We start from the raw sequence: 23,165 nt of genomic DNA on the forward strand, positions 1-23,165 counted from the left end.
GATATTGTGGTAGTAACTTTTCGAACTTGACCATACCCATGGCGGATCTTGCAGTTGCATGGCCTGAAGAAAGTTGACTCTTATGAGCTTTGTATGCAAAGAATACGCTGTGAGAATCGCGCATATTTCTCATCTTATCCGACGTTTCGAACTACACACGGGTACTACTGAGCTGGCTAGCATTTATAAGAGCATGTCATCGAAGACTTTACAGCTTGAACTCGGGATCTGAACGGTTGAGTCTATGTTAAGACCAGCTTGGTTTTATCATATCGACCTCGATGCATGCCGCAACATGCAACATGTTTTGCGAGATGGTTATCTCACGGAGAAGTGTCGCTTTAAGTGAGGGGTGTGACATGGAGCTTAGAGACCGAGACTCCTGTGTCAGCACAATTCTTGGAGAGGTAAGCAACGTACTGATTCATCAAATCGAACATGTGGATAGAGTGTCGTAAGCAAGACCATTACACATCGGTCGCTTTCAGATTCAACAGAACAATGGCGGCTTAACATCGGGCGCTTTAAGCTGACAGCATATCGTGCCGCGATTTATGCGGGGTGTTTTCCTCCACCTCCCGAGATCACACCTCCTCACCCGGCTCCGCGCTAGTGTTTGGATCTTGGGACGAAACCGACTAACTCAATCGGTGTATTTCTGAATCCACCGAGTCAGAAAGCCCCGACGACGATGCATGATCACGATAAAACAACATCGAGATCCACGGGATGAGGATGCGGTTACGAAGATCATCATATCGAAAATGCTTTCGGGAGCAGCTCTCATCACAGAAGCGGGATCTGGTAGGTCAAGTTCGGCGTTCTATGTATTACAATCTTTAGCAATATGGTTTGCAGCTAAGAAAAAAACTGACTCGGTGTGGTAGGCTTCGGCCAAAGCGCTGCATACTCGCTGGCTCAGCATGGTGTTCGCCAATTCGCGCTCGTCGACACCAACGAAGCCGGTCTGCAAGAGACCATCCAGAAGCTAGCATCGCAGTATAACGTAACAGACGTGTTGAGCGTGTCTACCGAATGCAGTACCGAAGATGCCGTTGAGGCTGCTGTTCAGCAAGCTGCATCGCGCTTCGGGCGTATCGATTTCGCCATCAACAATGCCGGCTTCGGTGGGCCGATGGGCGGCAGTCCGGACACAGCGCCCGCCGCATTCGAAGCCCATCTCAAAGACCACGTAACACTCTTGTGGTTGTGGCATCGGGCCGAGCTACGGCAGATGCTACGGCAGGAGCCTCGCGATGGGCGGTATGGCCGTGGAAGCATCGTACACGTCTGCTCGGTATATGCCTTCGCTGCCTCGCCGCCTGGGATCGCTGCTGGTGCTTATGTAGCGGGTCGCCACGCTATACTTGGGTTGACACGTTCTGAGGGTGTGCTGTTTGCGCCGCAACAGATTCGCATCAACGCGCTCTGCCCTGGATATATTGCGTCTCCTACCATCGACTCTTCGGAGCAGATCAAGGCTTTCATCGGTAACCTTGTACGCGAGCGTGTGCCTGCAGGCCGCTTGGGACAGCCAGAGGAAGTCGCTGATGCAGTGGCGTTTCTGGCCGGGCCCATGAGCAGCTACATGTTTGGTCAGTCACTAGTACTGGATGGGTATGTCGTTTCCAATCCTGACATAAACAAGAGTATGAAATACTAATTAGAAATAGGGGCTACTTGGCTCAATGAGAGCCATGATGCTGTAGTACTCCGACGAATCCGATGGAACAATGGAAATATAATGCAAACGTACCTTCAAGTTTGGTCTCAGGACTAATTTCCGGCGCGAAATGTGTAGAATGCGAACCTTTTAATGCCCCATGGCGCGCTCGAATCCAAGATAACATATACCACCACTAAAAAAATTCATTGAAGACTCCAAGTCTGGTATGTGTGCAGAACTGTTGCTAAAACGAAGCACTGGTCCCATCGCTATTCAGTAGCGAGCGCGCCTTGAGGCGACGAATGCATGCGCGCACTAGACGGAGATTCGCTCGGACAAGTTCGAGACAAGCTGGCGCAAACGCCGATGTGTCGCTGGTCGTGTCGTTGTTGCCCCCAGGCGAAGAAGGAACACAGGGAGTTGGCCCAGATGTGACGAGGGCGGCCTCAAGAGAGCCTAACACAGCGGAGAAACCAGTGAGCCGCAATGTCATTAATTCGTTGCTGAGCGCATCGGCTTCGTCTTCCGCGAGATCATAGTTTCCAAGAGAGAACTTCCAGGGCAGAGTTGCATGTCGGCTTTCGCTGGTGCTGGTTGTAGTTGTAGTCGTGTTGGCGTTGCTGGCATCTGTGGAGGTGTCGGCAGGGTCCTCGTCCTTTAGGTTCCATAATCGGCACAGCCAGTCAACCAGATGGGCGCATAGAATCGTGACAGCGGTAAGCGGGAGTCGTTGCTGGCGGCACCGTTCGCAGCTCAATACGGTGAGGCAGGGCTGTTCCACTGAAGACGTGACTTGGATTGCGGTTTCGAGCGGCACCTGCGATGATGTAGTAACTTCTTCGACGCGCACAAGCGTTCGTAGCGCAAGAAAGGCACAACCACAGTCAGCGCGATGCATCTTTGCTCGTATCCTCCATTGTCGCGGAGATGGCCACACCTTACCTAATATCGTGAGTCGAGTCAGGGGCCGTGCAAGTGCCAGGAACTAGTGAACTCGGTGTGTTTTTAAGTTAGGTTCCCGAGGGGGGGCCTGCTAAACTAGTAATGGATAAATGCAACCATCATGTCAGCTGTGTAATATCATCCGACATCTGAATCAGGAATGGTTTCATTCGAACGCACGACATGATTAATCCCCCGAAGACTACCAAGAGCCGCAGCTGTCTAACTATGTCATCGTTTACAAAATGGTGTCCTCGCAAGAAGAAGTAGTTCGGGATGAAATAACTATCTACATCTCTATGACACTCCGTAGTGTTTATTAAAGATCTAGTGAGTGTACAACAGAATCGCGCAATACCCTATTCCATAATGGCCGTTTTTGATAGTCCCGCTATCACCCCAGGCTCCACCGTCCTCGTTACGGGGTCCAACGGCTTCGTCGGTGCTCACGTCGCAGACCAACTTCTTCAACAAGGCTACAAAGTGCGAGGCACAGTCCGAGACGCGGCTAAGCACCAATGGCTCGTAGATCTTTTCTCGCAAAAGTATGGCAAGGACAAGTTCGAACTCATCACTGTCAAGGACATGAGAGAGCCTGGCGCATTTGATGACGCAGTCTCAGGTATGTTCCCCGCCTCAATGTCGTAATGCTCCAACACTGATGATGTTCCAACGTCTAGGTGTTTCCGGTATCGCGCACGTTGCCTCAGTGCGGGATATGCACGTCACACCAGACGAGTTGATTCGAACCACTGTGGCCGGAACATTGAGTTGTCTGCAAGCCGCGGCGAAGGAGCCCAGTGTGAAGCGATTCGTTCTGACGTCGTCTTCGGCTGCGGTCCGCTCGCTGCAAGCATACCGTGGAACCGATACAGTGTCTGCGCATGAGTATGATGAGCAAACACTGGCCTTGTCTAAGAATATCCCCGACACTCTTCCGCCAATGCATAAGTTCATGATCGGCTATTTTGCCTCCAAGGTAGCGGCAGAACAGGCCTTCTGGGAGTGGGTGAAAAACAACAAGCCACACTTCTCTGTCAACGCGGTGCTACCTTGCACTATCTACGGAAGTCCATTGAGCGTTACTCACCAGGGCTACCCGTCTACCGCGAGGATCCCGCTCCAGATTTTAGACGGCGATGTCGACTCTATCAAACACGTCCAGCGCTGTACGTGATCTTCGCTCTTTGTTTGTGCAACTCAACCGACGGCTAATACTCGAGCAGTCTACTATGTTCACGTGCAGGACGTCGCACGGCTTCATGTAGCCGGCTTGATCCACCCAACTACCACCGATGAACGCATTTTCGCCTTTGCCGCCCCATACTCCATCAACGAGTTCTTTGACATTTTCGCAAAGGCGGTCCCGGGTCACAAACACCAAGAGAAACTCGCGGGCCTAGATTTTCCGCTGGCCGAAATTGGACCCCGAGGGAAGGCGGAAGCGCTGCTGAAGGATATGGGCCAGCCAGGCTTTGCGGGGTTGGAGGAAACCATTATTAGCAGCATTCGATCTCGTATAAACGCATCTTCGTAGCTTGAATAGATTCGAATAAACATTCGTACTGCGTTTGAAGGTTGCTTCGTTAGCGATGTCGGCTTGGTTCGAGCAGATCGAAGCTTGATGTTGGGCTCGTATCCGCATGTCGGTCCTATCCGGGGCGGCCCTAGCGCTGAAGTTAGCGTGCCCCCTAGGAAGCCTCGTCGCCAGGACCTCTTCCGATCACAGGCAAGTCTCCCAGATGCACCAACGACGACGCTCGACTATCGACGATTTAACCGATTTTGCCTGAGGAGACTGGACACGCTATGGGCAAGATTTTCACCAAGTCAGCATGTTCACTTCATTGGACACCAACATGTGAATTGCTTCACGCACGTCTCACTAACTGGCAACTTTTCCGAACCCCCAGCACAAGAATTGGAGCATCCCCATGACAACAGCCAGGTACCATATTTTGATAACTACAAGGAACTATGCTTCGACAGAAAAAGAGAGCTCGGATCGCTTAACAAGACAACGTAACCTCACAGCTTTTACTTCGTTTACGAAGACTCCTCCTTGGCCTCTTCCGCCAATCCTTCGCGCATCGACTTGCTGTTTGGATCGAAGTAGGGCTTCTCTCCAATGCCGCATACGCGGTATCCGAATCGATCACCAAACTCATCGTAATCCATGGTAGCATTGTGCACCATACTGCGGTTATCCCAGATGGCCATGTCATTTGGACCTTGCCACCTGAAGCGACATTGTAGATCATGGTTGCGGAGTACCATGTCCATCAGCCAGTTCAGGATCATCTCGCTCTCTGGGGGAGTCAGGCCATTGATAGAACCTGGGTATGCGCCGATGGAGAAGACGCTCTTCCATCCGGTTACGGGGTTCGTGCGGATGACTGGGTGTACTGCCTTTAGAGGGTTGCCAACGTTCTCGGGGTGGCCACGGGCGTCGGTGTATACTTGAAGGTTCTTCATCTTGATGATCTTCTCAAAGACTGCGGGGAGACGTGTCAGTGGGTAAGGGATTCGATGACTTTTGCTCCATCTGACTTACATGGTGCGGTGTAGTTCGCAGTCTTTCCTTCCAGAAGCTTTCGCATTGGCTCGCTGATGCGATCATAGACCTCATATCCAGATGCCCACAATGTGTCTGAGAAGCGGATTAGTATGGTGTATGAAGGTAAGTCTTGAGATGGACATACCTCCTCCAACAGAGGGCAGCTCCACGAGCCGTAAGCATGTGTAATCGGAGGGCACTTGTTCAGACTGGATGTCGCTGTGCCACGATTCAAGTGCCTGTCTTGCGTTTCCCAGATCACGAGGTACAGACTTGCCCTGGGCCATTATCCTCTGCTTGGAGTTGATGGTGCTGATGTGGAGGTCATCGCCACCCAATGCTCTCTGAGGGTTGAGTACGGGGTGGATGTGTAGGGTAGATTCTTTCGGCTTTCCCACGAGCTCGCCCATACGTTGGATCAGTGTTTTTTGGAGATCGTTGGTCATGTTATTCTGGCCTCGGAAGAAGACAACTCCGCGTCGGGAGACTACAGAAGAGATATCCGTCAGTTCCGTCTTTCCCCAAGGACGTCTGTTGCATACTTACTTGTGATGGCGAGGTCTCTTAGTAGCTCATCCGAGTTAGGCGCGTTAAGCATCTCAACGAGATTGGCCTCTGGGAACTCAGTGCCCACAGTAGGCGTCACCATGAATTGCTTCAGAGGCTTGAGAACGCCCTTCAGCTTCAGTGGCTTTGGGAAGCTCGTTTCTTGGGCAAATCCTCTGCGAAGGCATGGCGAGCGAGCTGATTGCAGTACCGTAGAGCGCAGTGCTGGCGCAGCGCGGCATACTAAGGCGTTGGCAGTTCTCGACATTATGGTTGATAAGGAAACTAATCTATAGGAGCAAAGGGCAGCAAGATGTAAATGGTTCTTCACTATTTGGAAGCGATCTCGTCTACTGTAATAATAGGTTTCGAGAAAACCCATCCGTTACCGGGAAACCGAAAAGTCGGCGCATTTTGATCTCACCAACGTACTATCCGGTGCATATGTTCACGGTGGTACGAGCTGTGAAAAGCGATCTCAAACGTAATACCTTACGTGGCTGCACGAACATGCTTGTCTCTCCAGCGTCGGTCCCGGATAAAGCGTATCCTATACTTATCCGCTAAGGTCTACGGTACTCTCACAATCACATGAATACAGCAAATTCCTTCAAGGTACGGTTCACCTAGCTATCGGTTAGAACAACCGACCCTCGTAGCTAATGCACGAAGACCCATAGTGGTGGGTCACATATGTTGACTCGGGGCATTTGTGGAACATCGGGCCGAGCTACCCAGATACTCTGCGGGACATTTACGAGTATACTACCGAAGATTGAACTGCCGGATACTCAGTTCTGAGAGTGGTGATGATACACGATGCCAATGCTTCGTTTACTCCCCGAAAGTTCAGTTGCTAAGTCTAATCAGTGAACAATGATACCGCACTGCTTCAGCCGAACTCTCATACACCGAGAATAGGTTAGTATACAACGATTGTTTTCGCGTGCGTCCGGTCATTTCCGTGTATTCAAGAGTTATCTTTCCTATTCATAGTCGAACACTTTCCGCTCAATCTCATGCTGCCATTTTAGGACGTGCATATCTCATTCTACAATCGAGCCTTCTGCTATCTACCTCCCTCTCGTATCGTAAATCCAGAAAGATAGCGTTCACTTTCCACATATGGCTAAGAAACTTGTCGTCGTTACCGGTGCGACTGGCAACCAGGGCGGTTCTATCGCCCGCGGATTGCTTAAGACAGGAGATTGGCATGTCCGCGCTGTGACCAGGAATCCCAATGGAGAAAAGGCGCAAAAACTTGCTGCAGAGGGTATGGAAGTAGTCCAAGCCAGCTACGAAGACGAGGAGTCAGTCAGGAAGGCATTTGCCGTAAGTCACTTACTGCTTGCGCCCCGTGACTGATAGGTATCTGACATGAACAGGGTGCTCAAGCCATCTTTGCGGTAACACAATGGTGGGAAGCTTTCTTCAAAGGCGCCGGCCAGATAGGAGCTGGTGAAGTTGAAGAGCGCCAGGGCATCATGCTTGCGAAGCTGGCGGCTGAAGTGCCAACGCTGGAGCATTACATCTGGAGCACACTTCCTGCTGCAGATATAATCACCAAAGGCAAATACCCCGTCCCTCATTTCGACTACAAGGCGAAGGTCGACGATCATATCCGGAAAAACATGCCAGACTTGGCTGCTAAGACGACCTTTCTCATGTTCGGTTTCTATCCATCCAACTTTGCCTTTTTTGGCATGTTGAAGCCACAACCAGTAGTAAGTGAATGCTTTCTCAATGTCTTCCAATGACAAGACTGATCAATCTGCGATTAGGCCACTGCGCCAGGGACATATGTTTGGATGGTTCCGTCGGATCCGGCGACCGTTTACCCCATGGCCGGCGATATGGCCAAGGACCCTGGTATCTGGGCGCGCCAAATTCTCGCTAACCCTAAGTTAACGCATGGGAAATACGCCGGGGTGTGCACTGAGGTGATCACTCTGGGAGAGGCGTTGAAACAGTGGGAAGTTGTCTCAGGCAAGAAAGGTGTATATGTCGAAGTGAAGCCAGAGGTAATCGGCCAACTATTTGGCCTAGCAGGAGAAGAGGCTGTTACTGGAGTGCTGTTTGGCGAGGCAGTGACGGACTGGTTTGGCCACGTCAAGGAACAAGGCCTTTTCGTCACAAAGGAGGAGCTAGGTATCTCCATGCATGAGGTGTCCAACTTCAAACAAAGTCTTGAGGCGGTAAAACAATTCTTGGGCTGAATGCCACATTAGTAGGATAACAAAGAAAGAATTAGCTATGCCATAATGAGTCTAGCTGAATTGTAAATAACACCATTCGAAGTAGCGTTCGACCGTTCGTTGCTGCTCATGCTTTTATGCACGTTGAGTCGTAATTTCACCAGTCTCTTCTACACCATACTAAAACATGACTTACATATGACGTGGGGGAGTCAAAGGTTTGGAAAACCTCGAATCGAGCACTCGTGATGGTGCAATCTGGACCGTTTGACGATGAATCTGTGCGTAGGTGGTTGCAACCGAAGAAGGCCCTTTTGGACATATCCTTTCGTCCGCTAGTCTCCACGCGAAACTGCTCATCTACTTAATTGGTTCAACAGATTCATCAAGCGATACCCACCTAGCGTTTGAGGCGGGAGCACAAGGCTCTCTACTAACAATGTGCTTCAAGGAGCTTGCGGGATACGACGGGTTCCGATCGTGTTAGCTAATGGGCCCTCTTGTTACTTCGGCCCGAAGGCTTGTATATATCTTATCTCAAGGACTTGTGGGTGCAACCGAACAAGGCCCTTTTGAAGATATCCCCTCGGATCGCCAGTTTCCACGCAAACCTGCCAGAATAGCATCAGCGCATAGAGATAGCGCACGGATCTGGTAAGTAACATTAGCTGATACCCTGGTGGCCATCCATTTCGTCCAGGTAAAGCGATACTGCAGAACCGACGAGCCACTTACGACATCTGCAGTCCAAGTCACACCCATACGGAAGGATACTCGTGAGAAAGAAATATCGCAAAAACGACTAGCTGATGTCTTTGTCTGACGTGATACGTATGCTATAGTTCGAACAGTAAACCCTGCTCTATTCACCGCTGTCTCTGCTTGTTGAGCGAACAGACGTGCCAACCCCCGAATATGCCGTTCTTTTTGTCCATCGTACAACATAGTAAACTGCCTATCGTTCATTCTGTGTCCGACGTTTCTGATTCCGGTCATAATTTTGTCTCGGCAAGTTGAAGCAAAGGTTTCCGACTGCAAGCCAAGACTGCTCGTCTGCGGTACCGTACGGTCCGTACCTCTCCACCTCAAGATGTGAAAGAACATCAAGAAGACGTGTGTATATGGAGACGTTCTTTGCTGGCGGCTTTTGAAGCCGTCACCGAGCCAATGGCGTCCAATAACCAGCCCAACCAAAGTCTAACTCCAGGTTTGCAATAGGATCGTCGCAATACGAGTCCGAGCCCTGCTTCAACCTGGACCCCGCAGACCTTGGCAATCCACCTTGGAAGGTGTGGGATGTGGAAAGTCTATACCCTAGTCGAGTGCGTGCTACCCGATCGGTACATCCCGTGATTGGGCCGAGCGACCGTTTCCAACACATAGGTACGGTGTAAGACGTGCATCGTTCCGAGCCGTGCGTTAGTGCAAAGTTGATGACATATTGAATGTTGTGCAGTTCCAATGCTGTGGTAAAAGACAAAGGTTTGGTACGGAGGCGGCTAGCAAGAGCATGTTTCACCTGCCATGGTATCAAGGAAAACTATTGTAAGTGGGCCACTAGCAAGGGACTGTAGCACTTAATCCTAGCTAGGACGATTACGCCTCAGTATGTAACCTTGGAACGTAGTAACGCGTCGGTTCCTTCCGAAGTGTCCCCAGATCGCGAGATCCCAGCGCCACATGCGAAACTCTTGCCTCCCACCACCGCCGTACCTAGGTAGTTCGAGATCGAACAGCTAACACGTGGCTGCATAGCGAGATTAGTAGTATCAGCGCTTGCTATCAGCCAGAAACCATTCCGAAGTCCCTCCATATTGTCAGGTTTTAGCGTCTCCACACACGACAGTTTGGCCTGAGACGATGGTGAGTACATGTACCGCGATATCGCCATTACCTACTAGCTATCAATCAATATATCAACGTCAAATTAAATATGCAAGAAAAACATTCAAGTGCAAAGGGCAACGTCCCAATGCCAAAACCCACAAAGTACCGCCTCGCATGTGACAGCTGCCAACACTCCAAGATCCGATGCGACCAGGAACGGCCAAAATGTCGCAGATGTGCAAAGAAGGGCATAGAGTGTGTCTACAGCCCAGCACGACGTGCTGGACGACCACGCACTCGCAACAACAGCAAGAGCACATCTAGCATTGAGAGCAGTGCATCTGCGAGCTTGAAAGGGTATTTGACACCCATGACGGAGCACGGCATCACCATCCCAGCCGTAGGTCAGACGTCGCCCTTTGGTCCACCTAGCATGCTATCCGCCTCCGAAGACTGCTCCAGCTCCAGCTCCAATACATCCACTATCCCTAGCATAGCGCAGACTATGCCACTCCCGAGCCCCGACGATATGGACTTCTCCTCGTATCCACGGTCAGACGGCGACTTCATGCAAGGTATTCCGGACTTCACGGGCTCACAATGCGGTACACCGAAACAAACTACCAATTGCTATTACGCCATGTCTCCCGAGTTCCACATCGCTCCAGAGCTTCTCAATATAGGCTTCTGCGGACCACCATGGGAGCAGCAACACGATCAGGAACAACACCAATCCCTCTCTACTCCCATGCTCTTCGACGAAGGGCTACCGTACTTTGGTTTACTTACCCCGGACGGTCACCAACCTCGCCATCTAGATCAGCATCAGAACGACATACCGATACCGACCACGAGCAGCAGCGACATCGAAAACGGCAGCTATGCGACCCATCCGCAACAGCAAGTACATCCACAGTGTCCACAGTCTTTCGACCAAACCACTCCTTCGACGAAATCATGCAACTGCGTCTCCAACCTTCTTGATTACCTATCTACGCCTTCTCACGGACCCTCCTCATCACCCCTCACCTCCACGTCAACCGCCCTGTCAACGTCCAGAACCCTCATTACATGCTGTTGTACTACGATAACCTGCGCCAACGAGTGCTCTACACGCCCTTCAACTGCGCTCCTCATTTGCGAAGCCATTGACCGGGCGCTTGTGTCGCTCAAACTGGGCGGCAACTCCCTCTGGACACCCACAATGACACCTAACCCAAATCATGATAATCGGGGATCTTCATCACCATCGTCTTTATCTAGCATAAGCGACGGTAATGGGAACGATCTCATGCTGCCATCATCCGTGGTAGACGAGGAGTGCGAACCGCTGCGTTGTGGATCACTGCCGATCCAGGGTGCCGACAGGCGGGCTGTAGTGCGTGTGCTACTAGTGAAGCGGGTACTGGAAGCACAACGGGTGCTGGAGCGGCTACGGGATGCCTTGCTATCAGGGCTGTCAATCGGTGGGGACGTAGCAGTGAAGAATCCACTGCTAGCACTATGTGCAGATGTTGTGGGGGAGTTCACGAAGAAGGTGGCGGAAAGGGCGGAGACTGTTAGGTTGAAGATGTAGCAAGAAAGGGTCCAGAGTGGAGGTATAGGGGGTCTACAGATTTTAGCGATAGTTCGGCTTGTTTTCTATCTCGGGGAATACTACTCGAGTCAATCAACGACATGATCGCACGGTGGTTTCCACTCCTCATGCTCGCGACCATCGCTAAACTCCACATGATCTTCCGGAACCACAATCTCGGCCACCGATCATGCAAGCAGCTCTCGATAACATACAATGTACCGATCGCAACACGGGTAACGTCGATCTGAAACCTTGCTGCCGCGCTCTCTTGTATAAGTTGATCCCTTTGTCGCAACTTGTTGCATCTATCCATCCAGCGACCTGCATATACATCTATTAGCAAGGAAACATTATCATGTCTGCCATACCATTCCTTTCTGAATCTTTGAACACAGACCCCGGAGAGGGTGTCGCGGCCGATACTATCCTTGAAGCTCTCGAATCTCTTGCCTCTGGCAACATCCCAGCTCCCCTTCGTGACGATGAGGAAAAGCGGCTCCGATTCTTGGAGGCTGCCAGAATGGCCTCTCTTAAGCTCGAGCAGCCGTGGGACACCATGCAGCGATTGATCTTCTGTGCACTACCGCCCAACATGGTGCAAGTTGGTATTGATCTTGGGCTGTGGAGGCTACTCACTAAGCGAGAGGGTGCAGTGATGAGTGTGAGTGAGATGGCTGTGGAGTTGGGTGCGGAAAAAGCACTGCTAGTGCGAGTGTTGCGGTGGGCTGCGACGCAATGGATGGTGGAGCAGGTCGGCGTCGAGACGTACCGCGCAACAAACATTACGCGATATCTTTCCATGTCAGGGCTAGAGTCTGTCATATTCCATGTGTGAGTACTCCGTGTCTGGTCTTGACAATCACAGCTGACTCTCTTTGCAGAACAGAAAGGAATATTGCACTTTACAACGCGATACCAAAGTGGCTAGCCGACAATTCCTACAAGCAACCGCAAGACAATAAGAACCTTCCATTCAACTTAAGTAAAAACACCGACCTACACTTTTTTGAATGGTTGTCGCAGCGACCACGGCACCAACAGGCATTCAACGAATACATGTCCTTTCAGCGGGTAGGGCAAAAGAGCTGGCTCGATGTGTTCCTACTCGAAAAGTACGTGCACGCCTCGAGCGCGGGTGTTGAGCACCGAAAGCTTTTCGTGGACGTCGGTGGTGGCTACGGGCACCAGTCTAGAGAGGTTATCAGGAGATTTCCTTGGGTGCAAGGACGTGTTGTGCTACAGGATACACACGCGGCTGCTATCGACTCTGCCAAGGGTATCGAAGGCTTGGAGGTCGTTCATCATGACTTCAATAAGGTGCAACCAGTCAAGGGCGCGTGCGTTTACTACCTGCGCAACATCTTGCATGACTGGCCCGATCAAGTCTGTCTTAACATCCTGTCACAACTGAAGGATGCACTGGCTCCTGACTCGGTCATCCTGCTTGACGAGCTCACCCTTGGGGACGAGAGCACACACTGGTACGGAGCCTCGTTTGATCTACTGATGATGGCCAATTACGGGGCGCGAGAGAGGTCACTGGCGGAGTGGGATCGCATTCTCGAGAAGGTTGGGCTGGAACGGAAAACGTTTGTGCCGTACAGCATGCATGGAGATGGCATCCAGGTAGTTGGTGCTCGAGCAACGGTTCACGAAAGGTTGTAAGTGTGTTTGTTTTCGCTTTTTGTCTTCGGCGCACAGGAGCAGCGTATGATATATTGCTCTTTCTAGAGCTCTTAAATTGTAAATTTGTTGACTGCCACGAATGTCTCTTGCTGGAGTTCTGGTGTTTCCTGGCCAAAGCTTCCTTTCATTGATTGGCCTAATCGGCTTCACATGTGGATTTTCATTCCGAAAACACAACTGCCGCTCTCGAAAGTTCTCGTATCCTAACTACCGGTTGGCACCATCGGCGGATTGCCTCGTAATTTTCTTCGACGTTGAACAATGCCAGTTTCCATTCTAAGACGTCTGAGTGAATGTAGACATGTTGTTCCAAGGTTGATGCTGGATGAGGCGGCTCGGTGGATTTTGGTATTACCCGACTTGCCAAATTGGTCCGCGATAATCACCAATACAGGAACAAAGTTTAACCAGCGAAGCTAGACTTGTACGTAAGCAGTTACGCGACCCAATTTCCCGTTTCGGTATACCATTACCATAGATATATCGTACGGGCGAAGATAGAACTCGTCAACACACACTTATTCTTCATCCTCAATACCATGGCAAGCGACTTCAAGATTGAGCCTCTGGCTCATCCTTCGGGGAAGACATGCAAGGTACGTGTTGACCAGAGATTGGATTCATCCTTGCTGTTCTCCGCTTACAATATTGCACTTAGTTCGGAGCTGCCGTCACTGGCCTCGATTTAAACCAGTTTACAGACGAAACGGTAGTGCAGTTGCAGAAAGCGACCTGGGAGCACAAGCTTCTTATCATCAAAGGCCAAAAGGACCTGGAACCGAAGCGTGGCTGGGAGTTACTGCAGAAGCTTGACCCAGACTCCAAGAAGATAGATAACACCACGTTCGCCAGGGCATTTTACCCAAAAGATGGCATAGTGGCAGCCATCAACTATGTCGAAGTTCCAGAAGCGGGTGCTTTCGTGTTCATCGGCAAAGGCCCTCAAGACGACCCAAAATACGGCAAGCCTGGTCTTAACATGGGCGATACCAACTTCAACCAGTACTACCAGAAGCCGCTCGCGGATGCAGACTTTGAAGCCGGGAAGGCCCGCTTCCATTGGTGGCATGTGGACGGCACCTACTGGAAGTATGATCCCCCGACCTTCACCATGCTCCGGCCTATCAAGTTCCCAACGGAAGGCAAGAGCACGCAGACAGTGGAGTGGGCTGACGGCTCTGGTCAGAGCATGGAAGTCAAGCCAGGACGAACAGCGTTTGTAGATGTCGAGCAATTGTATGATATGCTGAGCGATGACGAGAAGAAGACGGTGGACCACAGCTGGGTTGAGTACATGTATTGGCCTTATGAAAAGATCAAGGGCTGCCGTGGTGCTCCAAATGGCCTAGGCGTCGCAAACGAGGGCAGGGAACTGCCGGACGAAGAGGTAGAGGCGCATGAGGAAGGAAACAAAGATTGGCAGAAAAAGGTATGGTCAACCTGGGAACATACGCAATCAGTCTGACACTAACGCAACCGTAGCTTCCGTTGGTCTGGGTCAACCCCGTCACCGGTAAGAAGTCATTCCAGGTGCAGCATAACCTTGCCCGTAGGCTGTTCATCCGTAACGGCCCGAATGACACACCCAAGGTCATCGATGACTTGGGTGAGGTCAGGAAGTTCTTGGATAACATCCAAGGAAGGATGATTAAGCCCGAACACATCTGGGTGGGTCCCGAGGAAGAGCACGATATCCTCCTCTTCCAGAACTACGGCCTCTTCCACACCAAGATCGATTACCCAGCCAGTTGGGGTGTCAGGACGGTGCATCAGGGTTGGTTGCCTGGTGGCAAGCCACCTGCCGGGCCAGTGCCAATTCCAGAAGCTTAGGTATCATAATTCAACAAATTGTTATGCATGTGCACACAACAAGACATGGTTCTGATGCTCTTCGATACGACCCCCTCTTCATGGCATTGTGGATCATTCTTCCTTCCGCCTCCTTCCGTGGGATCGCTCTGGTCGCGGGATTATCGCTCCGTCCATTGTCTCGTCTATGCCGGCGATCTAATTGAGGCTCACTACGTGGCTGGTTTACGCATCTGTGCAGCCCGACTGGGGGCATGGCGAAATATATTGTCGGTTGCGGGCAGAGGCGCGTTGTTCGTCGCGAGTCGCGTTGGACAAGGGCAACGATCGCGGGACATCCGGATGCCAAGGCGCTAACCAGGGTTGCGTCATTGTTGAATACCGATAGCCAGGTAACGCAACGAGCGAACCTCCGAGCATTAATCTAACTTACTACTAGGTATCCACTATACTACTAAAGATAGGGCTTTTAATAGAAGGAGGTTAGGATAGAAAATACATATACTATTTATTAATGTAGGCTTTACCTATACGTACTTTTGGCTGCCACTGACGGAATCCAGAATGTGATTGAAGGTAGCAAATTCAAACCTCGATCTGATATCAACTACATCGATCAGAGTGACATCAGCAACTTGACTGCACAACTGGGTCTTGAAAAGAGGCAAGCTGGCTGCGGTGGTCGCCCGAGCGGTGTCAGCGGAATTGCCATCTGCGGCCCTGATTTTGTCAACATGGGAGACAAGGGTTGGGGACCTGCACTTGCAGCAATGCCTCAATGGAACCACGCCCGACTCAACGATTTCGAAAGGCCCTGCTACCCCGAGAGTGCCGCTGATGCGAATGGAGACGGCCCAGCCCCAGGCGTCTCGGCAGATGCCTCAGATGGCGTTGCTGTTGGTAGGTGTCGCGGCGATCCAATTCTCTCCATGACGAGGAGTCTAATCGGCAATGACAGGAAGTAAACGTCGCGATCCCAACGGCGGTAAACCCTACAGCGGTCCTCTGATGAGAAGCGCTCCGTTACCTGTGTACGTCGACGGCGTCTACTGTCCAGGCGACACAACCTAGCGCATCGTCTACAGTCCGTATTATCCCAACGACTACAACCACCGACACGACTGGGAGTGTGCCATAGTCGTCTTTGGCAGAACCCAAGGCGATTGGTGGGAGCGCAAGGCACTTCTCATTGCTCAGCACAGTGGGTACAATAAGCTGCGCTGAGACCAAGCGACAGCGCACAACGATCCGTACTCTGGCAGTCCTGATCACGGTAAGAAAGGAGCTCATCCTAGATTATTCCCAGGAATGTACCACCACGCAGTAAATGTGTTATGCCGTAGATGAGGTGTGTGTGCTAAGTAAATCGCATAGACGTTCAATGAGGCAAAGACTTCCTGTCTCGGGCCTGGCTGCGATTACTCTCCAGACATCTACAATGAATACCGCCGTAACAACTGGCAGTACTCTCCAGTGTTGGGCGATATCAGAAATGGCGTAGTAGATGTTCCTCAGGCGTGGGGCGATTATGAAGGCAAGACGCCGCCATGGAAGATTGTACCTCAGGTATGCGGTATGAGCTCGCCTTAATCGAAGCAGAGAAATGCCTCAGAAAATATCTTGTGAATAAGCAAGTAGCTTTCTCGTACAAGTACATTTACTTACGTTTATCAAGTAGATATTATGTCTAGGATTTACTGAAGAACGCTCATTATGAAACACATAATGTATCACATAGTACAGCGAGACTAAAATTAACCTACAACTCATCCATTAGCGTACGCTCGCCTACGGCAAGATCTTGGATTTGCATTACTGCAACGGTGACTCGCGATAGAGGGCACTGTTATATAATCGCCGTTCATCACAGACACATTGCGATCTTGCAACAGTCCGTCGCAATGTCGGATGATCGTGATGTCAGATCTTCTACCCCGCTATCCAGACATGATATGTACATAGCCCAGCAGCGATTTCCAAAGCGCCGGGCCTGTCGCAGGACGGCAGACAGGTAGGCATGGGCAGATAGGAAGCAGAACATTTGGCAAAGATGACGAGGGTGGAGTGAATAGAGTTCGAGCAGCAGCGTACCAGGCGGCAACGTTGGGTAGCACATGAGGTGGAACAGCGGAGTAGTGAGGTCGAGTTGATGGGGCTGGCGAGCTGAGTGCTCTTTTGCGGGGCGTTGGGAGAAGGGGGAGCAGGGAATCAATTACATGGCTGTGAGTATGAGGAAGCAGATGGGGTGCAGGCGAGGCATGAACGGTTAGAGGTAGTCGAGTTGCAGTACTCCTTTCATGTTGTTACGAGTGTAGGTTGAATCAAGCGACGAGTTTGAGTATCAAGGGTACTGAATCTCGAAGGGGGCTGAGTGCGAGTTCAAAGAGGTGTCAAGTGAGATCTTTTTTGTTGGCATTACTGCAGGAAGGTTGTAGGCATGGGAGCTGTTTTAGGAGGCAACGCGGGCAGATGGAGACATGGCAAGAGAAGGGTAATGAAGGAACAGAGAGTTCTTCTCGCGAGAGCAGTGCGATGAGACTTGTAAGAAGAGAAGGCGGGTCAAGATCGAGCGGAAGTGACGGGTTCCAGGGCTGAATTACCTACTTGGGCGACAACGACGGACACGACCGTTCGGTACTATCAACATTGGCGTTTTGAGAGACCAAGCCTCCTCGCGCTATTCTTCATGCGCCAACATATGCTGTGGCCCTGGAATAGATCACGCTCGAAAGAGCTTTGCATGGTATCGTAGACGGCAGCGCGCAAGAGGGAAAATAGATGCTGATCGGATCGCTATGGCCGCTCTCAGAGGAGGATTCGTGGGTCCGAGAATATGCCAGAAAGACTTGCAATGGTGGAACTCGTGAACGGAAACCAAGTGTTACTTTGACCTCATCTTCCAGCTCGCCTGCCCCAACGAATATAGGCCTCGGATAACCGCAACATTGCACGTTCGCATCCCGGTTAAGAACTGTGACGCGCATGTGCGCAATGCAACGCTGCGGCCAAAGACCCCTATGTCTGTATTGCAAACAGTAAAGCTTAGCACTGTATGAAGAATTTGGCGACACATAGAATCCACTTTGGACCGACGTAGTGCATCAAGAATTTTCAGCAATGCAATAGTGCAGCCGTTGAACGGCCGGCTATCCTTGTATTAGCTAAAACATCTCGCCTAGCTGTCGCTTTCAGGAAAGACCAACGCGATGCTCCGCAAGGATCTGCACGCCTAGTCAGGCCGAATGCTTCCCGAATGCTTCCCGAATGCTTCACGTTACACTCCCAGAACATCGTGAGCAGCAAGTGGCGCGCTCAGACTCTGCACCGCTGGAAGGCGATGCCGACCTGTGCGCTGGGTCTCCACGTGTCGAGATAACGATATCCTGTTAGTTGTGTCAATTCCATTACTTTTGGCGAGCTTGCGGGGAATCTGCCTTCATATATGTACCATGGGGCATCTTGCACTATGTGGAGAGGGACTGGTGTCTTGTTCAATTTCCTTGTCTGCTCTTATTCATTTCATCACTTATGCTACTTGAAATCTGAGCTGAACATCTCTTCGATCCCTAATTGCCGTCATCTGTCACCTTCTCTCCTTTCAAGCTCGACATGTCCGACCACATCTCCTCGACACGACGCAAGAACGACAAGAACGATGACGATTCTAATCTAGCTGACAACCAATTATTCGGCGAGGGCGAGGTCTGGGACTCGCAACGTGCCAAACAAATCGCCAAAGACGGAGATGCTCACTTCCATCGTCTGGGATGGAAGCGCCTCGCAGTTGTCACCATCGTTGAGGCCATCGCCCTTGGCGCGCTTTCTTTGCCCCAGGCCTACGCAACTCTCGGCATGTTTCCAGGCGTTCTGCTCACTGTCGGACTTGGCTGCGTTGCCATCTTTACCAGCTACATTGTTGGTCAGGTGAAGCTGAAGTTCCCAGAGGTCGCGTCCTACGCCGATGCAGGCCGCCTTCTGCTCGGCCGTTTCGGCTACGAACTCTTCGGTGCTGCGCTGGTGCTCGAACTCGTCATGGTTGTTGGTTCGCACGCGTTGACCGGCAGTATCGCGCTCATCAACATTAACGGTGGCCATGTCTGTTCCATCGTGTTCTCTGCTGTTTCCGCCATCATCTTGCTCATTCTCGCCATTCCGCCCTCCTTCTCTGAAGTCGCCATCCTTGGATACATTGATTTTGCGTCCATCCTAATCGCAATCGGCATCACCATCATCGCAACCGGTGTCCAAGCTGGTGACAAGGCTGGCGGCATGTCTGCTGTTGACTGGTCTGCCTGGCCCAAAGAAGACTTGACTTTTTCGGAAGCCTTCGTCGCTGTCTCCAACGTCATCTTCGCTTTCAGCTTTGCCATCGGACAATTCAGCTTCATGGACGAAATGCATACGCCACAAGAATATATGAAATCTATTTGGGCATCTGGCGTCATTCAAATCTGCATCTACACGCTTACCGGAGCGTTGTGCTACGCTTTCATTGGCAAAGGTGTCGATTCCCCAGCACTCCTCTCTGCTGGTACGCTCGTCTCGAAAATTGCATTTGGCATTGCGCTCCCTGTCATCTTCATTTCCGGTAGCATCAACACTACCGTCGCCCTGCGCTATATCCACGGCCGTATGTTCAAGAACTCGGTGTTGAAGTATATCAACACGGTCGCCGGTTGGGCTTCCTGGATTGTACTGGTCGCCATTTTCACCATCATTGCGTGGGTTATTGCCGAAGCCATTCCTATATTTTCTGACCTGCTATCCCTCGCCTCTGCGCTGTTTGTCTCCGGCTTCTCATTCTGGATTCCCGCAGTGATGTGGTACCGTCTCCTTCGCAAGGGCAGCCCCTTTGCGAGAGAAAATCTGTTGATGAGCGCGGCCTGCTTGTTGGCGTTCATCATTGGGATCACAACGCTGGGCGCCGGATCTTACGCAACGATTGCGGACATAATCAAACTTACCACAACTGGAACCGCGCATAAGCCGTTCACTTGCCGCTCTGCATAGATCTTGTATATATACTCAAATAGCTTCTTCTCGAACTAGGCTATATTTCCTACTTCAATTCAATTTGCCCGTGGTGACAGCTTTGTGAAGTACCTTAATTCGATGTGTATTCTTGTCAAACAAATAATGCACTACATCACGACGTCGGTCATCAGAAACAGTCAGGCAACACACAACGCTCGGATAACAACACTAACGGGACGACAGCATGCTGTCTTGAATTCTGCTACTCTTTAGTGCCTAGCTTTGAGTCCTTAGCGCGCTCTTCGCAGCTACCATCTGGCCAATTCTCGGTAGCGTTGCTCCACCCAGAATGTCGAATACAGCGAGGTTAGCGCCCGACTCCTTTGACAACCAAATCTGTAGCTCCAGGCCAACGAAGGAATCAACACCGTAGCTGTCTAGTGCAGAATTCATACTAATCAGATCCGCTGGTAATCCGAGTACACGGCTGGCCTTCATCTTCAGCGCTTCCGCGACGATCGATGCCGCCGCATCTCCTGAGGACGCTTCCGTAAATGCCGACCAGAATGTGCGTATATGTGACGCTAGGTTCTCGCCACGCTTGAATGTATATTCTGCTTGTCGCATATTCTAAAAGAAAGGCTGCTCCATTGCGCTGGGTACATCTCGTCCTTTCGACTCGATGTCGGCTGGCAACTCAAATCCGGTGACAATTTGGCTCCGACAGGGTCTGCTGGGAGGCAAGTCGGGGTTGCAAACGTAGTCGAGAAGGGCGAGGACCTCTCTTGTCGAGAGTGGACGGAAAAGGTTAAGCATTGTCAGACGATCCATCACTACCTGGTTCTCAGCGACGTAGCCCTCACTCGTCACGATGCCGAGGTCAATGCTGGACGCTTTCTCGCCTATTGATACTCGATATCGTGCAAGTGCGTCCTGATATGTGTTTGCGGCGCAATAACTAGACTGGCCAACATCTCCAAAGATGCCTGCCATGGATGAGAGCATGACGAAGAAATGCATTCCTGTAGGAGATGATTCATGGATCTCAAAATCGGGAATATCTTCGCTAACATAGGAGGTATTCTAGATTTCGAGATCCCAAGGTGGAGACCCATTTACTAGCCTAGGAAGCCTAAGGAAAGTGAGAGGGCCCCCATTTTGCGACTATGTACCCACTGGGGCTTTCAAAACAGCGTTAACTTTTGCATGGAGTATCGTTCTTTATGCTACCATATACCAGAATTAGTCACCGAAATAGGTATTTAGTATAGCTTGGCAGGCTGTAGTCCTAAAACGGCTTCACGTAGACAACCGTCACAGTATTCACTTGACATACTGTGTAGAACGCGTCTTCTCCGATAACCTGCAGCAATCTCCTCGAGTTTCAATTTCCTACTTTCGGTGCTCACCGTGAGCAATCAGAGGGGTACCTAGGTATCTACATTTGGGATTGCATACTCAGACACCGTTGCTTGTCTATTCATACTGCTTGATGCACGACTCAGATTACTAATTATCCGCTTTCCATGGAAACCAGAGGTGCTTAGACTTTCAATGGTCTGAATCAATTTGTATTGCTCTATGTTAAACAGAAGCTATCGATCACCTTGACTTCCCCATATTCTGTCATAAGTTCGTTATTCTCGAGATACCCTTATCTATAAGGCTACTCTCGTATGCATGCATAGGAGCTGATAAAGCCGCAAATGGCTCGTCATCTTTGCATCCTTACAGTGCCATGTCCTGTCACAGGATGAGTCTTCTTAACGGTTCGACCAAGAGTCTTTCACGTCGGCGACTCTCAAATTTACATCTTTGCCATCAGCAGCTCACCCACCAAACCAGTCACCAGTACCCCACTGACCCACCACTGACTGTACACGAAGAAGTTCCTACACGCTTTCGGATCCCACACGTCGAGCCGGGCCAACATGAATAATGCGGCAAAAGAAGATACACCGGCACCAACCTGGTACGGGCCGCGCGTGAGACCGCCCCACGACACGGTGGCCCACAAGAAGCCGGCCATGGCGCTTGCGATCGATAGCAGAAACACCTTAGGGTAGTGACGCACGGCAATAGCCAACGAGCCCACACCGGCGTTGAGGTCATCTCTGATGTCTTGGAAGGCGTAAACCGTATCATAAGTGATGTTGAAGAGAGTTTGACAGGCCCACATAGCCATCATAGCCTTGCTGCGATCCTCGATATCGAGCATGGGAACCGGCGCAGCTGGGTAAGGTCCATCAACGACGGCAGCGTCAACCAAGAAGACCGCCCAGCCCACGCCCGCACCCAGGCAGAGCTGTGGGAAGTTGCCGAAGCGCTTCATGAAGGGGTAGAAGAGGGCAAGGATGGTTGTGAGGAGTGCCTGCTGACCAGCTCGGGCTGGCAGTGTAGCGTAAAACAGGACGTGGCGCGAGATGGCGAGGACGAGAGTTGTGAAGAGGGCGTCTGGTGTCGATAGGGCACCGCGGGCGAGCGGCCGCTTCTTGCAGCGCTCGACTTGTCGATCGAGGTCTTGGTCGACAGTGTCGTTCCACGCGCAGCCGAAGCTGCGTAAGATGAGGCCGTCGAGCAGGAAGACAGCACTCAGCCTGGCCCAGTCGGCTGGAGAGAGGGCTTTCGGGTTGGTCAAGTTGACTGAGTAGAGGAAGCCAATAAAGTAGGGGAAGTAGACGCCCAGAAGTCCGGCGGGCTTGCTGAAGCGTGTGAGCTCCAAGTAAGGTCCCCAGGAAGCTTTTGGTGCCGCATCTTTAGGTCTCGACGAGATGGACGAGAGTTTGGCAGGTGCCGTCTCCACGATAGTGCGTAGGGTCGACATGTTGTGTGTAGCTCAACTACGATGCGTGGAGTTCAATGTAGTTCAGGAGGAGACAAGACTCGAAACGAGTTTCCTCTGGATCTCTCTACCCTTCGACTGCTAAGCACTTCTTAAGCTGTATGAGATTTTCAGGCTTTTAGGCTCTCGGGTTAGAATTCACCGCCAGGTTATTGGTGCGTCAACACGTCACGTACTCGGCATGCAAGGGGCTTATCGGGGAGTTTGGGGTTAATCGGTGCATTTGTTGTACAATGTTGAGAAGAGACATAGGTACATTGCATCTCTGCTGCAGAATCTACTGTCTTCTTGCCGGATTTCCGCTGACTGAACTGCAGCTTCTAGTTTCCAATCCGTCGTCAGAGCTCATGTCTAGAGCCTTACCTATGAAGACATGAAGGATGCGTGTGAGAATGTCCTCATGTCAGGGGCGAGAGGCTGATCATCCTCTTGCGCTCAACGACGATCCTGTTCGATAGGCTGCGGGGCCGCAGAGCTGCAGGTTCGTATGTTGGCTTAGGGTCGTCTATAGACCTGATGACCTAATCGCAATTACAAGCTTC

General features: G+C 51.2%; 13 protein-coding genes across 13 annotated transcripts; 8 read left to right on the plus strand and 5 right to left on the minus strand.

The window, feature by feature from the left end:
• Positions 1 to 764: 764 nt before the first annotated feature.
• CC77DRAFT_1059845 (oxidoreductase) lies at positions 765 to 1,692 on the plus strand (the record flags this gene model as incomplete). The annotated part of the gene is made up of 3 exons (XM_018528284.1): positions 765 to 804; positions 888 to 1,617; positions 1,674 to 1,692. 3 exons carry the CDS (start codon positions 765 to 767, stop codon positions 1,690 to 1,692), a joined length of 789 nt encoding a protein of 262 aa, XP_018387351.1.
• A 23-nt stretch (positions 1,693 to 1,715) lies between these two features.
• On the minus strand, positions 1,716 to 2,625 carry CC77DRAFT_1018930 (hypothetical protein). Its single transcript, XM_018524725.1, has one exon. The coding sequence runs from the start codon at positions 2,562 to 2,564 to the stop codon at positions 1,911 to 1,913; it is 654 nt and encodes a 217-aa protein (XP_018387352.1). The 5' UTR covers positions 2,565 to 2,625; the 3' UTR covers positions 1,716 to 1,910.
• Positions 2,626 to 2,977: 352 nt separating this feature from the next.
• On the plus strand, positions 2,978 to 4,145 carry CC77DRAFT_1007433 (NAD(P)-binding protein; the record flags this gene model as incomplete). Its single annotated transcript, XM_018523479.1, has 3 exons — positions 2,978 to 3,230; positions 3,289 to 3,777; positions 3,835 to 4,145. 3 exons carry the CDS (start codon positions 2,978 to 2,980, stop codon positions 4,143 to 4,145), a joined length of 1,053 nt encoding a protein of 350 aa, XP_018387353.1.
• A 303-nt stretch (positions 4,146 to 4,448) lies between these two features.
• On the minus strand, positions 4,449 to 5,828 carry CC77DRAFT_1018931 (taurine catabolism dioxygenase). The gene is made up of 4 exons (XM_018524726.1): positions 5,712 to 5,828; positions 5,311 to 5,652; positions 5,163 to 5,258; positions 4,449 to 5,103 (listed from the first exon to the last, which is right to left on the minus strand). Exons 1-4 carry the CDS (start codon positions 5,812 to 5,814, stop codon positions 4,655 to 4,657), a joined length of 990 nt encoding a protein of 329 aa, XP_018387354.1. The 5' UTR covers positions 5,815 to 5,828; the 3' UTR covers positions 4,449 to 4,654.
• Positions 5,829 to 6,836: 1,008 nt separating this feature from the next.
• On the plus strand, positions 6,837 to 7,927 carry CC77DRAFT_1007435 (NAD(P)-binding protein; the record flags this gene model as incomplete). Its single annotated transcript, XM_018523480.1, has 3 exons — positions 6,837 to 7,043; positions 7,097 to 7,435; positions 7,493 to 7,927. 3 exons carry the CDS (start codon positions 6,837 to 6,839, stop codon positions 7,925 to 7,927), a joined length of 981 nt encoding a protein of 326 aa, XP_018387355.1.
• Positions 7,928 to 8,300: 373 nt separating this feature from the next.
• Positions 8,301 to 9,393, minus strand: CC77DRAFT_1018933 (hypothetical protein). The gene has a single exon (XM_018524727.1). The coding sequence runs from the start codon at positions 8,900 to 8,902 to the stop codon at positions 8,444 to 8,446; it is 459 nt and encodes a 152-aa protein (XP_018387356.1). The 5' UTR covers positions 8,903 to 9,393; the 3' UTR covers positions 8,301 to 8,443.
• A 446-nt stretch (positions 9,394 to 9,839) lies between these two features.
• CC77DRAFT_1007436 (hypothetical protein) lies at positions 9,840 to 11,309 on the plus strand (the record flags this gene model as incomplete). The annotated part of the gene is made up of 1 exon (XM_018523481.1): positions 9,840 to 11,309. The coding sequence occupies one exon, from the start codon at positions 9,840 to 9,842 to the stop codon at positions 11,307 to 11,309; it is 1,470 nt and encodes a 489-aa protein (XP_018387357.1).
• Positions 11,310 to 11,667: 358 nt separating this feature from the next.
• On the plus strand, positions 11,668 to 12,335 carry CC77DRAFT_905377 (hypothetical protein; the record flags this gene model as incomplete). Its single annotated transcript, XM_018533616.1, has 2 exons — positions 11,668 to 12,143; positions 12,194 to 12,335. Coding segments are annotated over 2 exons (618 nt in total), but the record flags the coding sequence as incomplete, so codon positions are not given.
• CC77DRAFT_1018937 (S-adenosyl-L-methionine-dependent methyltransferase) lies at positions 12,194 to 13,257 on the plus strand. The gene has a single exon (XM_018524728.1). The coding sequence runs from the start codon at positions 12,369 to 12,371 to the stop codon at positions 12,975 to 12,977; it is 609 nt and encodes a 202-aa protein (XP_018387359.1). The 5' UTR covers positions 12,194 to 12,368; the 3' UTR covers positions 12,978 to 13,257.
• Positions 13,258 to 13,537: 280 nt separating this feature from the next.
• CC77DRAFT_1029939 (alpha-ketoglutarate dependent dioxygenase) lies at positions 13,538 to 14,828 on the plus strand (the record flags this gene model as incomplete). The annotated part of the gene is made up of 3 exons (XM_018526550.1): positions 13,538 to 13,594; positions 13,693 to 14,427; positions 14,481 to 14,828. 3 exons carry the CDS (start codon positions 13,538 to 13,540, stop codon positions 14,826 to 14,828), a joined length of 1,140 nt encoding a protein of 379 aa, XP_018387360.1.
• Positions 14,829 to 17,956: 3,128 nt separating this feature from the next.
• Positions 17,957 to 19,906, plus strand: CC77DRAFT_1018940 (hypothetical protein). Its single transcript, XM_018524729.1, has one exon. The coding sequence runs from the start codon at positions 18,417 to 18,419 to the stop codon at positions 19,815 to 19,817; it is 1,401 nt and encodes a 466-aa protein (XP_018387361.1). The 5' UTR covers positions 17,957 to 18,416; the 3' UTR covers positions 19,818 to 19,906.
• A 505-nt stretch (positions 19,907 to 20,411) lies between these two features.
• CC77DRAFT_1048906 (KR-domain-containing protein) lies at positions 20,412 to 20,938 on the minus strand (the record flags this gene model as incomplete). The annotated part of the gene is made up of 2 exons (XM_018527560.1): positions 20,412 to 20,847; positions 20,901 to 20,938. The coding sequence occupies 2 exons, from the start codon at positions 20,936 to 20,938 to the stop codon at positions 20,412 to 20,414; spliced, it is 474 nt and encodes a 157-aa protein (XP_018387362.1).
• A 468-nt stretch (positions 20,939 to 21,406) lies between these two features.
• On the minus strand, positions 21,407 to 22,871 carry CC77DRAFT_1048907 (hypothetical protein). The gene has a single exon (XM_018527561.1). It carries the CDS (start codon positions 22,603 to 22,605, stop codon positions 21,589 to 21,591), a length of 1,017 nt encoding a protein of 338 aa, XP_018387363.1. The 5' UTR covers positions 22,606 to 22,871; the 3' UTR covers positions 21,407 to 21,588.
• Positions 22,872 to 23,165: the final 294 nt, after the last annotated feature.

Source organism: Alternaria alternata (assembly GCF_001642055.1).
Source record: "Alternaria alternata strain SRC1lrK2f unplaced genomic scaffold CC77scaffold_7, whole genome shotgun sequence".
Taxonomy (NCBI): Eukaryota; Fungi; Ascomycota; class Dothideomycetes; order Pleosporales; family Pleosporaceae; genus Alternaria; species Alternaria alternata.

Coding starts and splice junctions, on each gene's coding strand:
- CC77DRAFT_1018930 (XM_018524725.1), bottom strand. CDS start 2,564: ATGCATCGCGCTGACTGTGGTTGTGCCTTTCTTGCGCTACGAACGCTT.
- CC77DRAFT_1018931 (XM_018524726.1), bottom strand. CDS start 5,814: ATGGTGACGCCTACTGTGGGCACTGAGTTCCCAGAGGCCAATCTCGTT. Junction 5,653..5,711: donor AAGAGACCTCGCCATCACAA/GTAAGTATGCAA, acceptor TCTCTTCTGTAG/TCTCCCGACGCGGAGTTGTC. Junction 5,104..5,162: donor TGCGAACTACACCGCACCAT/GTAAGTCAGATG, acceptor GTCTCCCCGCAG/TCTTTGAGAAGATCATCAAG.
- CC77DRAFT_1018933 (XM_018524727.1), bottom strand. CDS start 8,902: ATGACCGGAATCAGAAACGTCGGACACAGAATGAACGATAGGCAGTTT.
- CC77DRAFT_1018937 (XM_018524728.1), top strand. CDS start 12,369: ATGTCCTTTCAGCGGGTAGGGCAAAAGAGCTGGCTCGATGTGTTCCTA.
- CC77DRAFT_1018940 (XM_018524729.1), top strand. CDS start 18,417: ATGTCCGACCACATCTCCTCGACACGACGCAAGAACGACAAGAACGAT.
- CC77DRAFT_1048907 (XM_018527561.1), bottom strand. CDS start 22,605: ATGTCGACCCTACGCACTATCGTGGAGACGGCACCTGCCAAACTCTCG.